This window comes from Cetorhinus maximus, chromosome 10, assembly GCF_964194155.1.
Source record: "Cetorhinus maximus chromosome 10, sCetMax3.hap1.1, whole genome shotgun sequence".
Taxonomy (NCBI): domain Eukaryota; kingdom Metazoa; phylum Chordata; class Chondrichthyes; order Lamniformes; family Cetorhinidae; genus Cetorhinus; species Cetorhinus maximus.
In genome coordinates this window covers 126,106,035-126,118,968 of record NC_135888.1, presented here as the reverse complement: position 1 = coordinate 126,118,968, position 12,934 = coordinate 126,106,035, and the positions used below count along the sequence as shown (strand labels likewise).

Sequence of the window (12,934 nt, the reverse complement as noted above, 5' to 3'; positions counted from 1 at the left end):
CCAAAGGTCATTTACACTACAGCTACTAGCAGCCATTGTTCAGATTTCAAGCAGGCAGAACCATGATTACATTTCTTGGCTTTTGCATAGATGGAACTTCAGGCCTGTCCAGGAGAGAGCTATTGATACACCCAGATATTGTAAAAAATTTAAATGCATGGGAAGGCATGGAGAAATTGCCCTCTCTAAACATTTAAATTATCAGATAAATTTTATAAAACAGTCCAAATTAACCATTTAACCCTCTGGCTTTGTAAACTAAGTTTCTCACCACACTGGATTCACATGTGACTTCCTCTGGAATCAGATCAGCTATAACTGCATTTATACAACAGGATATGCACTGATCCCAAGAGCAAATCGCTTTAATTGGACAATAACTCTGCATTATAAACGCTCATTTAATAAGGTTGAAATTGCTGTTTTTTCTAATTTGAATAAAAGATTTGCTAATGTGAATACAGAGTAGTAAAATTCCATTACTTATTGACATCTACTTTTTCCACTAAATTTAGCAAAAACTAGGGATATTAGGTTTTAGCCATAAGAAAATCGGTAGTTAGGTTTGCTTTTCATCGTCAATATTCATTTTCACTACCTATATGTAGCAAGATCTTGACAATATTCAGGTTTGGGCTGATAAGTGGCAAGTAACATACATGCCACACAAGTGCCAGGCAATGACTCTCATGTGAACATACATACGAGCAGATGAATGAGGAGGAGTAAGCCTCTTGGCCCCTCAAGCCTGCTCCACCATTCAATATCATGGCCGATCTCATTTTAACTTCACTTCATGCCTACCCCCAATAACCTTTCACCACCTTGCTCATCAAGAATCTATCTACTTCGGCCTTAAAGATATTCAATGACTGATCTCAACCACCTTTTGAGGAAGAGAATTCCAAAATCTCCCAACCCTGAGAGAAAAATGTTTCAACTGTCTTAAATGGGCGACCTGTTATTTTTAAAGTGACTTCTAGTTCTAGATTCTCCCACAAGAGGAAACATCCTCTCCATAGCCACCCTGTTAGGTCCCTTCAGCATCTTATACATTTCAATCAAGTCGCTTCTTACTTTTCTAAACTCCAGTGGATACAAGCCTAATCTGCCCAGCCTTTCCTCATAAGATAACCTGCCCGTTCCAGGTATTAAGCTAGTAAACCTTCTGTGAACTGCTTCGAATGCATGTACATCTTGCCTTAAATAAGGATACCAATACTGTACACAGTATTCCAGATGTGGTCTCACCCATGCCCTGTATAACTGAGGCATTACCTTACCTCCCAACTCTTGTATTCACAATAACATTCTATTAGCTTTGCTAATTACTTGCTGCACCTGCATACTAATCTTTTGCGATTTATGCACCAGTACACCAATGTCCCTCTGCATCTCAGAGCTCTGCTTTTTTATTCGCCCTGCCAAAATGGATAATCTCACATTTTCCCACATGATATCCCATTTGCCAGGTCTTTGCCTACTCACCTAACCTATCGATATCCTTTTGTTGCCTCATGTATTCTTCACAACTTACTTTCCTTCTTATCTTTGTGGCATCAGCAAATTCAACAAGCATACCATCAGTCCCTTCATCTAAGTAATTTGTATAAATTGTAAAGAGTTGAGGCCTCAGCACTGATCCCTGTGGCACACTATTCGTCACATCCTTCCAACCAGAAAAAGATCCATTTCTGTCTACTCTCTGCTTCCTGTTAGCTAGCCAATCTTCTATCCATGCCAATATGTTACCCTCGACACCATGAGCTTTTATTTTCCGCAATAACCTTTGATGAGGCACCTTATCAAATTCTTTCTGGAAATCGAAATTCAGTACATCCATCAGTTCCCCTAACTCCACAGCACCTGTTACTTCTTCAACGAATACTAATAAATTGGTTGAACATGTTTTCCCTTTCACAAAACCATGTTCACTCTGCCTGATTACCTTGAATTTATTGAAGTGTCCTGTTATAACGTCTTTAAGAACAGCTTCTAACATTTTCTCTATGACAGATGTTAAGCTAACTGGCCTATAGTTCCCTGCTTTCTGTCTCCTTCCCTTTTTGAATAAAGGAGTTATATTTGCCATTTTCCAATCTAATGGACCCTTCCCTGAATCTAGGGAATTTTTGAAACTTAAAACCACCGCATCAACTATCTCACTAGCCACTCCTTTTAAGACCCTAGGATGAAATCCATCGGGGCCTGGGGACTTAGCAAATTGCTGGAACTGCAGGTTGACAAGTACCACTTTCCTGGTGATTTTAATTTTCTTGAGTTCCTCCCTCCCTTCCAATTCCTGATTTACAGCCATTTCTAGGATGTTACTTGTATCCACTATAGTGAAGGCCGATGCAAAATACCTCTTCAATTCATCTGCCATCTCCTTATTTTCAATTAACTCCCCAGGCTTACTTTCTATAGGACCAATGCTCACTTTGTTAGCCTCTTCTTTTTAAAATATCAACAGAAACTCTTAATGTCTTTATATTTCTAGATAGCCTTCTCTCGTAATTTAATTCTTCCCTCCTCATTAATCTTTTAGTCATTCTTTGTTTATTTTAATATTATGTTCAATCTTCTAGTGTGCCATCCATCTTTGAGCAATTACATGCCTTTTCATTAAGTTTGATACTATCTTTACCTTTAGTTAACCACAGATGGTGGGTTCTCCCCTTAGAATTTCTCTCTCATTGGAATGTACCTATTCTGTGTATTCTGAAATATCCCCTTAAATATCTGCCACAGCATCTCTATTGACCTATCCCTTAACCTAAATTGCCAGTTCACTTTCACTAGCTCTGCTAACATGCCCTCATAATTGCCCTAATTTAAAATACTAGTCTTAGGCCCACTCTTCTCTCCCTCAAACGGAATGTAAAAAATTGAATCATATTATGATCACTATGAGGTCACTAATTAATCCTATCTCACTGCATAATACCAGGTCTAGTATAGCCTGCTCCCTGGTTGGCTCCAGAACGTGCTCACCTAAGAAATTATTCCAAAATCGCTCTATGAATCTACACTACCGTTGCCCATCTGATTATTCCAGTCCATATGTAGATTAAAATCCCCAGGATAATCACCACACCTTTCTGACAAGCTATTATTTCTTCTTTGATACCCCGTTCTACCGTGTGATTATTGTTAGGGGGCCTGTACGCCACTCACACAAGTGACTTCTTGTTTTTATCATTCCTCATCTCTTCCCAAACCACTTCTGTATCCTGGTTTCATGAACATAGATCACCCCTCTCTATTGTGCTAATGAGCACATCTCTAATCTCTAATGAGCTCCATCTTTTCTTCACTTCCTAAAGGTCACATACCCTTCAATATTCAGGTTGCAATCTATGCCATCCTGCAGCCATATCTCTGTTATGGCTATTGGATCGTACTTATTAATTTCTATTTTCACTATCTGTTCGTCTGTTTTGTTTTGAAAGGTACGTGCATTCAGATACAGAGCCTCAGGTTTTGTCCTTTTCTTATTTTTGTAACCTCTATCTTTATCTATCGATTTACTCTTAGATATTGATTCTCCATCCCTTCCTGTCATGGTCTGTTTATCATTTCCCATATTAATACTTTCCTCTCTTCCCTTGTCTCTACTCTTGGATATACCACACATTTGATCTCTTGCCCCCACTATTTAGTTTAAAATTCCCGATACTTCCCTAGTTATGTGGTTTTCAAGGACATTGGACTCAGCATAGTTTAAGTGTAGACCTTCCCAAAGGTACAGCCCCCCCTTTCCCCAGTACTCCCCCACTATCAACATCCTAGGGGGTTACCATTTACCAGAAATTGAACTAGGCCAGCCATATAAATTCTGTGGCTACAAGAGCAGGTCAGAGTCTGGGAATTCTGTAGTGGGTAACTCACCTCCTCACTCCCCAAAGCCTGTCCACCATCTACAAGGCACAAGTCAGGAGCATGATGGAATACTCTCCACTTGCCTGGATGAGTGCAGCTCCAACAACAGTCAAGAAGTTTAACGCCATCCCGGACAAAGCAGCCCAGCTTGACCGGCACCCCATCCACCACCTTAAACATTCAATCCCTCTACCACAAATGCATAGTGGCAGCAGTGTGTACCATCTGCAAGATGCACTGCAGCAACTCATCAAGGTTCCTTCGACAGCACCTTCCAAACCCATAACCTCTACCACTAGGACAGGGGCAGCAAATGCACGAGAACGCCACCGCTTGCAACTCTATAGCCATTCCTTCACTGTCACTGGGTCAAAAGCATGGAAATTCCTTCCTAACTGCACTATGAGTGTACCGTACACTACATGAACTATAGTACTCCTTCCTAACAGCACTGTGGCTATACCTACATTATATGGACTGCAGCAGTTCAAGGAGACAGCTCACCACCATTTACTCAAGGGCAATTCAAGATGGGCAATAAATGGCCTGAGTGTGTGGTGGAGACAGGTTCAATTGAAGCAAAGGGGAATTAGACTTATTTAAAAAGGAGATATATGCAGGGTTACGGGCAAAAGACAGGGGAATGGCACTAGGTGAGTTGCTCATTTGGAGTGCTGGTGCAGACACAATGGGCTAATTGGCCTCCTTTTGCACCATAACAATTCTGTAACTCTGTGATAAATGCTGGCTTAGCCCATGAAATAACAAACTTAAAAAGAAAATCAGTGAAGGCTACAATTGCTTTACCAAGAGTACAGTGGAGCAAATAGTCAACGCCTGGGCTCACATCCAAGTGCTTTAGGGACCAGCTGACAGAGCTTAGTTTACTTGCTGTGGAGCAAATAAAGGTTAAGGGGGAAATATGATACAGGTTTTTAAAATAATTAAATAACCTGGAAAATACTATTTTAGTACTGGGATAAAGATTAACACAAGATGACTTGTTCTAACTTACAGCCAGTTTGGAAGTTGAATAAAACTTATTTGCAGAACGAATTGTTGAAAACCACATTGAATAAACAACCATTAAGTATTGTGGGTTCATGCATAAACCAATTTTCAGGGCACAACGATGTGGAGGAATAGGAAAACAATGTAAGAGACGAGCCAGTAAGGTATAAGGGTTTCATTTATCTGACAGAATTATAATTTTTAGAAATGTATTGGGAATGGGGAGAGAAAATATGAAGGCGATATAGTAGATATATACATTTTTAATTCACATTAAATGAAACAAGCTAAGTAGTACTACTTTACATTTGTGGCAGTCTAACAAGCCAGATACACTGAAGTACTTGGATCAAAGGAGTAGGACCCCTTTCAAGTTGAAAATGTAATCAAGTATTTCATAAAACGATAGTGACAGGCACTCAGTAAAATTAATTTATTATGATAGTGCTTCTGGAGCATTCCTCTGGAGGGAACTCCATTCTGTGGAAACAGTAGCCATATTAGAGCACAGCCCAGTCACTGCCATTTCCAATTCAGTAACCTTTAAGACAACACATGGGGAATACAGAAAAAACTACCCTAATGATTTTCAACGAACGTATTGCTACTTACTTACCATGCAACATTTCTAGGGTTAGACCAGACCGGGTAATGAATGCACCAATATTGGGAATCAAGTCATTTTCCAGATCTAGTTAATGAGTAAGGCACTCCTGTCCTATACATTCTAGTATCCAATTTCTTAGTTTTACACCAGGCTTCAGCAATACCGTACAAGTACTTCTCTAAATCACTTCTAAATGTAGATCAATTACATTATAGTACACAACAGTATGTACAGAAATAATTTATTTCTTATAGCATTTATGAAAGCACATCATACAAAAGGATGGTGAACTGTTATGTCTATTAAGAGATATTAGAGATATTTAGTGATGAACAGCAACTTTATATAGGTTCACCACTTCAACAACTTGCACTTATAGAGAATTCTTTAATATATGAAAAATGAGAAATGATGTTGAACAAATATTAAGGGGTTTAGAAGAGACGACTAAAAGCATAGTTAAAGGTAGTTTTGAGAATGTTTTTAAAAGAAGTGAAGTAGCAAGGTGGAAAGGTTAAAAGAAGTTCTTCCAAATAGTATGATCGAGTCCCAATTTTGACCTAGAGGGCAAAGCCAGAGCCATTGGACTAAAGAACACAAGACCAGAAGAGGTTGGAAAGCAAGGTGGTACAAAGCAGTATATGGAATTTGTACATGAGGATGAGGATTTTGTATTCAATTAGTCAGGAGTCAAGCAGCCAATGGAGGCAAATGAGGATAAGGGTCATAAGCAAGTAAGACTTGCTACATAAAAGGATGCTTGCAACTAAGTTTTGGAAGAGTTTTTTTCTTTATTCTTTCATGGGATGTGGGCACTGCTGGCAAGGTCAGCATCTGTTGCCCATCGCTAATTGCCCTTGAACTGAGGGTAGTTAAGAATCAACCACATTACTGTGGGTCTAGAGTCACATGTAGGCCAGACCAGGAGAGGATGGCAGATTTCCTTCCCTAACCATATGTTTTTACAACAATCGGTAAGTTTCATTGTTACCATTACTGAGACTAGCTTTATATTCAAGATTTGTTAATTGAATTTAAATTCCACCAGCTGCCGTGGTGGGATTTGTACCCATGTCTCCCACAGCATTATCCTGGGCCTCTGGATTACTAGTCCAGTGATATTACCACTATGCTGCTATCACCCCCCGCCCCCCAACCATTTAGATTTTAGGTAGGGTGGCTCAGCAGGCTAGCTTGTGGGCTTTGGAGAAATTGAATTTATAGCTTAAAAAGAGTTTAGATAAGCATTTCAGTAAGAATGTAGGTGAGATATGGGTGGAGCAATGCAATTGTAGAATTAAGGGGTTCTGGAAGCTCATCTTGGGTCAAACAGAACACCAAGGTTACATACCATAAAGGTTGGAGCAAGGGTACAGGGGATTTTGGTGACAGCCAAATAATTGGCTTCAGTTTTGCCAATGGATGGTTAGAAATGGTTTGGGTTTTGTAAAGAGGTAGGAGTACACCAAGTAATGATACCCCAGAGGTTGAGGTGAATGGTCTACTGGGTCTATGTTGAATGTCACCGAAGGACTGAGGAATAGAAGTGAATTACAGGAGGTTATGTCAGTGGTGGTTGTGACCAGGGTGGCCATTCAACTCGGTCTTTTAACCAGTCTGGCCAGTGAGTGGTACTGAATGGCTTCATGCTCTTAGAGAACCAGCATGGACTACATGACCTCCTTCAGTGCTGTAACCATTCTATGTCCAGTATCTTGTAAGCACACTTACAGCAGTGAAGCACCAGCAAGGCCTGTGCTCAATCCTTTCCCCACCTGCAGCAGCCTCAAACAAAATTTAGTTTTCATTTTTTTTCTCACACCCCCACAACCCCCACCCCACTATTGCCCCGTCATCTCACGCTTACTTGCAACTGGGCCTTTTCCATCTTGAACCACAATGTATCTCTGTATGCGATGACGTAACCTCAGTATACGATGACACCACCTCCACACATGATGACATAATCCCCATGTGTTGCAGTGGTGTCCGCTATTAGTGGACACCCTGGCTTTGACCAAGGCATTCAGTGCTATGGACACAGCAGAAAGCACCTAAAGGTTTTTTATCAGGGACTTGTAAGAGAGGTGAGTAAGGAACTAGTAGATAACAATGTATTCAGTGATCTTAAAAAGGGAAAAGGGCATTAGATATGGAAAAATAGTTGAAGAGGACAGAGGTGGAATGAAGGGAAATAAAGTGTATGGGCTTATGGTAGACTAATTCAGATTAATTGCTCATTGTATAATGTGACTACCAGGATATTAAGTAGCAAACAAGATGTGCCTTGGTCTTCTCTCATCTACCAATTTGTGTTCCTAGCGCTTGTATCAAGGGAGCCAGTAGTTAAGGAAATGTGGTTACATGGTCAAAGGTGGACTGGGAAGGGCTTGAAGCATAGTGAGGGATGGATAAGTGAGCGGGGAGAGAAGCTACATAAACGATACAATGTCAGGACTAGGATGTGAAGGGCAGAATGGAGAGACTGAGGCAGCCAAATGGATACTTTCAATCTTGAAAACTAAAAAAAGTCCCTTATCCCTTGCGCTTGGTGTTGGAGGCACAAATGGCAGGTATAGGGGTGGGTCAGAAGATAGTTCTTTGTTGAGAAAAGTCATCTGGAATTATCTTGACTTTCCAAGGTTTATGCACGAGAAAAAAATAGTAATCTCAGATTTACAAAGAAGAGAAATGGAACAAGGAATGGTGGTGAAAACAAATGCCCCTGAAATCTAGGATGAATGCTAATATTGTAACTTTTAAATGAATTGAAATTTCTTTACACTGTTGCAAATGTGCAAAAACCCCAACTACTAATAGAACAGTATGTATTAATTAACAAACCTAACAGAATAATAAGAACAACTTCTGATCCTTCCTGCAAACCTGCAAATTAAAAAGCCACTATTCAAAGGCTCCAAGCAAAAATATATTAAATAATGATGTAATGTGACAAGCAAGCTAACATTCTAGCATGGCTCCAGGTCATCTTTATTGCTCTTTTCTGCGCCCTTTCCACTGTTATGTATAATTATCAAATCATGATTACCAAAAGCGTAGACTGCAGTCCAAGTGCAGTCTTGGACCAGTACACTACAACTGCTCAGAACAACAGCTTGTGTGCATATGGTATTTTAACATGTAAAAAAAACCAAGCTGATTCACAGGAGTGTTGCCAAATAAAATGGCACCGAATGACATAAGAAAATATTAGAGCAGATGAGATAGGTTTAAAGGACCATACTTCAGAGCCTAGGGTCTTGGCCACTGAAGGTATAAGAACATAAGAACTAGGGGCAGGAGTAGGCAATTCAGCCCCTCAAGCTTGCCCCGCCATTCAGTACGATCATGGCTGATCTCATTTTGGCCTCAACTCCAATTTTCTACCCTCTCCCCATAACCTTTCAACCCGTTACTAATTAAAAATCTATCTCCTCCTTAAATTTATTCAGCATCCCGGCATCCACTGCACTCTGAGGTAGTGAATTCCACGGATTCACGACCCTTTGAGAAGAGTAATTCCGCCTCATCTCTGATTTAAATCTATCACCCCTTAGCCTAAAACTATGGCCTCTCATTCTAGAATGCCCCACAAGGGGGAACATCCGCTCCACATCTACTTTGTCTATCCCCTTTAGCATCTTATATACTTCAAATAGATCTCCTCTCATCCTTCTAAACTCTAGCGAGTATAGGCCTAATCTGCTCAATCTCTCCTCATAAGACAAGCCCCACATCTCTGGAATCAATCTAGTGGACCTCCTGCCAACAATGGAGGGATTTGAAAACAAGGGTGAGAACTTAAAAATTGGGGCACTGTTTAAGTGGGTGAGCAAGCACAGGAGTGACAAGTGAAAGGGGTTCAATTTTTGAAGAACTTCAAGTTTATAGAAAGCAGAAAATGGGAGGCTGACTAGGATTGCATTAGAATAGTCAAGACTAGAGACAAAGACAAACAAGTTTATTCCATGATTCTGTTTCCTTTTTACTTTCTCCATGTTGTCAACAAATTGTAGCATTGCAAGTTTATTTTTTCTGTTAGGAACTTAGTAAATCTCCCTGCACCAATTCCATTCCATTGCCACTCATTATTTTGTATAATATACATTTATCAGTAGTAATTTACCATGTCAGCCCAATTGCATAACCAAATCCAAATCATTTTGCAAATCCTCCATCCTCGCTGTTCCTGCTAACTTAGTAAAAATTTTTGAACAAAAATGAAATAACACAGATGCTGGTGAAGGACCACTCCCAAAAATTGCGCCCAGGGAACGGAGGACATATACAGCATTTTTTTATATATTTATATATATATATATATATATATAGAGAGAGAGAGAGAGAGAGAGCATTTTTTTTTTTAAAAACTATATTCTGTCGATATTTGCAAAGACATCCACCGAGGTGTGCTGCATGCATTAATCTTTCAATTGTAACCCATCTCGCGGACAAGCACACAGGCCTCTCCATCTACGCTGATACAGTCGGATGAATTCGCCTCCTCATCCATCAAGCTGCAGATGCAGTTCAGGGGCACGTCATCAGCTCTTCAGGCCGACCCTGATATTGTTGACAGCGCAATCCTGTTTACAGCTTTGTGCTTGGTTCACAGCTTCTCATGTGTGTGTGTGTGTGTGAGAGAGAGAGAGAGGAGATGGGGTGGGGGGGGGGGGATACAACAGGCCTATCTACACATCCCCACTTCTCAAACCCATCCATCACAGCATTACCCTCAGGATAGCTGGCAGAATTATTATTACAATTGCTCCCTCGCCCTAAAGATAAATGAATGGGGGGGGGGGGGGGGGGAGAAAGAAGAGTTGGAAAAATACATGGGTCTCATTCATTCATTCCTCCCATCCAGGGAGGAGATCTGGATTAATGCGGGCACAATTTCTGCCGCAGCCACCCATTTCCCCAGCACTGCAGTCTGACTGGTACCCGGCCGGGGGTGGTGGTGGTTGTTTTGTTTTGGTTTTTTTTGACACCGTCCAGCTTTGCTCCGGACCGAGGCCTAACTCCGCATTGGGATTTGTTTTTTTTTTCGCAGCCCATCCTCCGCTGGTGGACTCCCACACCCGAGCTCGGTCGGCCGTTTAAATAAAGGCCCGTGAAGCCGTGCCGTATTCCTACCGCCCACCAGCCGGCCGACGCGCCCCTTTCACTCACCGGCATCTTGAAGCCTCTGCCCGAAGCCGCCGGCCTCGAACGCATTCAAATTTGAATCCGGCCGCGAGACCACCGACAAACCGCTCGAGCCTAAACGACAAGAGCTTCCAACTAAAACTCCGCTCTGCGCAGGCTCACTGCCGCCCTGCAACCCCGGCCCGCCCCCCGGCGCCGGATGGACAGGCCCGTCCACCAATCGCCGTCGCTCGACTCGCGGAATGGGGCGGGGATCAGCCACGCCGCGACCAATCAGAACGGCGGAGGGCGGCAATGCCGCGACTGGGCGCGTCACGTTTCCATGGTCACCGCTGACAGACAGAAAGGAGAGAACCAGAGAAATAACAATGGCCCAGAGAGGTCCGCAGCAGGAAAATATATGGCAGCGGGGAGGGTAAAAAAAAAATTACGTGCGTATATTGTCTTTTTATTATATAAATTATGAAGGGGAATGAAACACTTTCCATTTCAGACACCAGCTTCCAGCTGCAGGTCGAACAATTTTCCACAACCTGTGGTATGAGAATTCGAATGAGATTTGCAAACATGGCTTTGTGCCAGCAGGAGTGAAACTGCTGAAACTCACTTCACATAAGACCAAACACAGCCAGTGGGCAGAAGAGATTTCCTTTCCTTGAGACTGAGGTAGTTGTGAATCCTAGCGGCCACTGCACCAACCAGCCAGCCCTCTTTAAATAGTGGTATGCTTACTGTCAGACTTGTCAAATCTAGCATCATTTTAATTACTGATTGCATTCTTTTGAAACGCAATTTATTTTTGTACGTTTAATTCTGTTATAGAATGGGGGACGTTAATTATCCAAACACAGACTGGGATAGCAGTCGTGTCTAGGGCAGAAGAGGCAGGAGTTCCTAGAATGTGTTCAGGAAAATTTTCTACAGTATTATGCTTCCAGTCCAACGTGAAAGGAGGCAATGCTGAACCTGGCTCTTGGGAATGAGGAGAACATTTAGGGGACAGTGATCATTGTATCATCATATTAGGTTGTCTATGGAAAAGGGACAGAGAATAATCTGGAGTAAGAATAATTAATTGGGGGAAAGCGGAATTCAAAGGGGTGAGAATGGATCTGGGCCAGGTCATGTGAAAAACAGTACCTGAACAATGGGCTAACTTCAAAGAAGAGATGGTTCGGGCACAGTCCAGATATATTCCCACAAAAGGGAAAGGTAGGGAAAACAAATCCAGAGCTCCCTTGATGACAAAATAGAAATTAAGGTGAAGAAGAAAAAGTGTGCTTATGACAGATGTCAGGTGGATAATAACACAAGAATCAAGCTGAAAATGGAAGGTTCAAAGGGGAAATGAAAAAGCAATTAAGAGAAGCAAAGAGAAAGGATGAAAGGAGACTGGCAGCTAACACAAAAGGGAATCCCAAAGTTTTCTATAGGCACATAAGTAGTAAAAGGGTGGTAAAAGGAGGAGTGGGGCTGATAAGAGACCAAAAAGGGGATTTACACACAGGCAGGGGGAATAGCTGAGACATTAATTGAATAATTTGCATTGGTCTTTACCAAGGAAGAAGCTGCTGTGCAGATCACAGTGAAAGAAGAGGTAATTAATACACCAGAAATATTTATAATTGTTAAGGAAGTATTCAACAGGTTGTCTCTATTTAAAATTGATAAGGCAGCAGGACCGGATGACTTGCATCCAAGGATACTGAGGAAATTGTAGAGGCAACGGCCATCATTTTCCAAGCATCCTTAGACTCAGCATTGGTGCCAGAGGACAGGAGAATTGCAAATATTGCAAGACCACTCTTGTTCAAAAAAGGGTGTAAAGATAAGCCCAGCAACTACAGGCCAGTCAATTTAACTTCAGTAGTGGAAGAGCTTCTAGAAACAATAATTCGGACAAAATTGATAGGCATTTGGGCAAATTAAGGAAAGCCAGCCCAGATTTGTTAATAGAAAATTGTTTTTAACTAACTTGCTGGGTTTTTTTGAAGAGGTAAGAGAGAGGATTGATGAGGATAATTGCGAACTGTGAGGAGGATGGTGTGGAACTTCAAAAGAGCATAGACAAGTTGGTGGAATGGGCTGACGGGGGCAGATGAAGTTCAATGCAGCGAAGTGTTAATTGATTCATTATGGTAGGAAGAACATGGGGAGACAATATAAAATAAAGGGCACAAATCTAAAGGGGGTACAGGAACAGAGAGACTTGGCTTATATATGCATATACAAGTCAAAACTGAAATCAAGGGGAATCAGGGGAAACTCTCCACTGGTTGGAGTCAT

General features: G+C 41.5%; 1 protein-coding gene across 2 annotated transcripts in view; it reads right to left on the bottom strand.

Moving 5' to 3' along the window:
* The window catches only part of kif3a (kinesin family member 3A), a 91,446-nt gene extending 80,621 nt beyond the window's left edge, over nt 1-10,825 (bottom strand). For both annotated transcript variants that reach the window (XM_078551099.1, XM_078551100.1), the window contains exon 1: nt 10,673-10,825. In XM_078551099.1, coding sequence (XP_078407225.1) covers nt 10,673-10,717 — 45 coding nt within the window. In that variant the 5' untranslated portion in view covers nt 10,718-10,825. The remainder of the gene's footprint in view (nt 1-10,672) is intronic.
* Nucleotides 10,826-12,934: the final 2,109 nt, after the last annotated feature.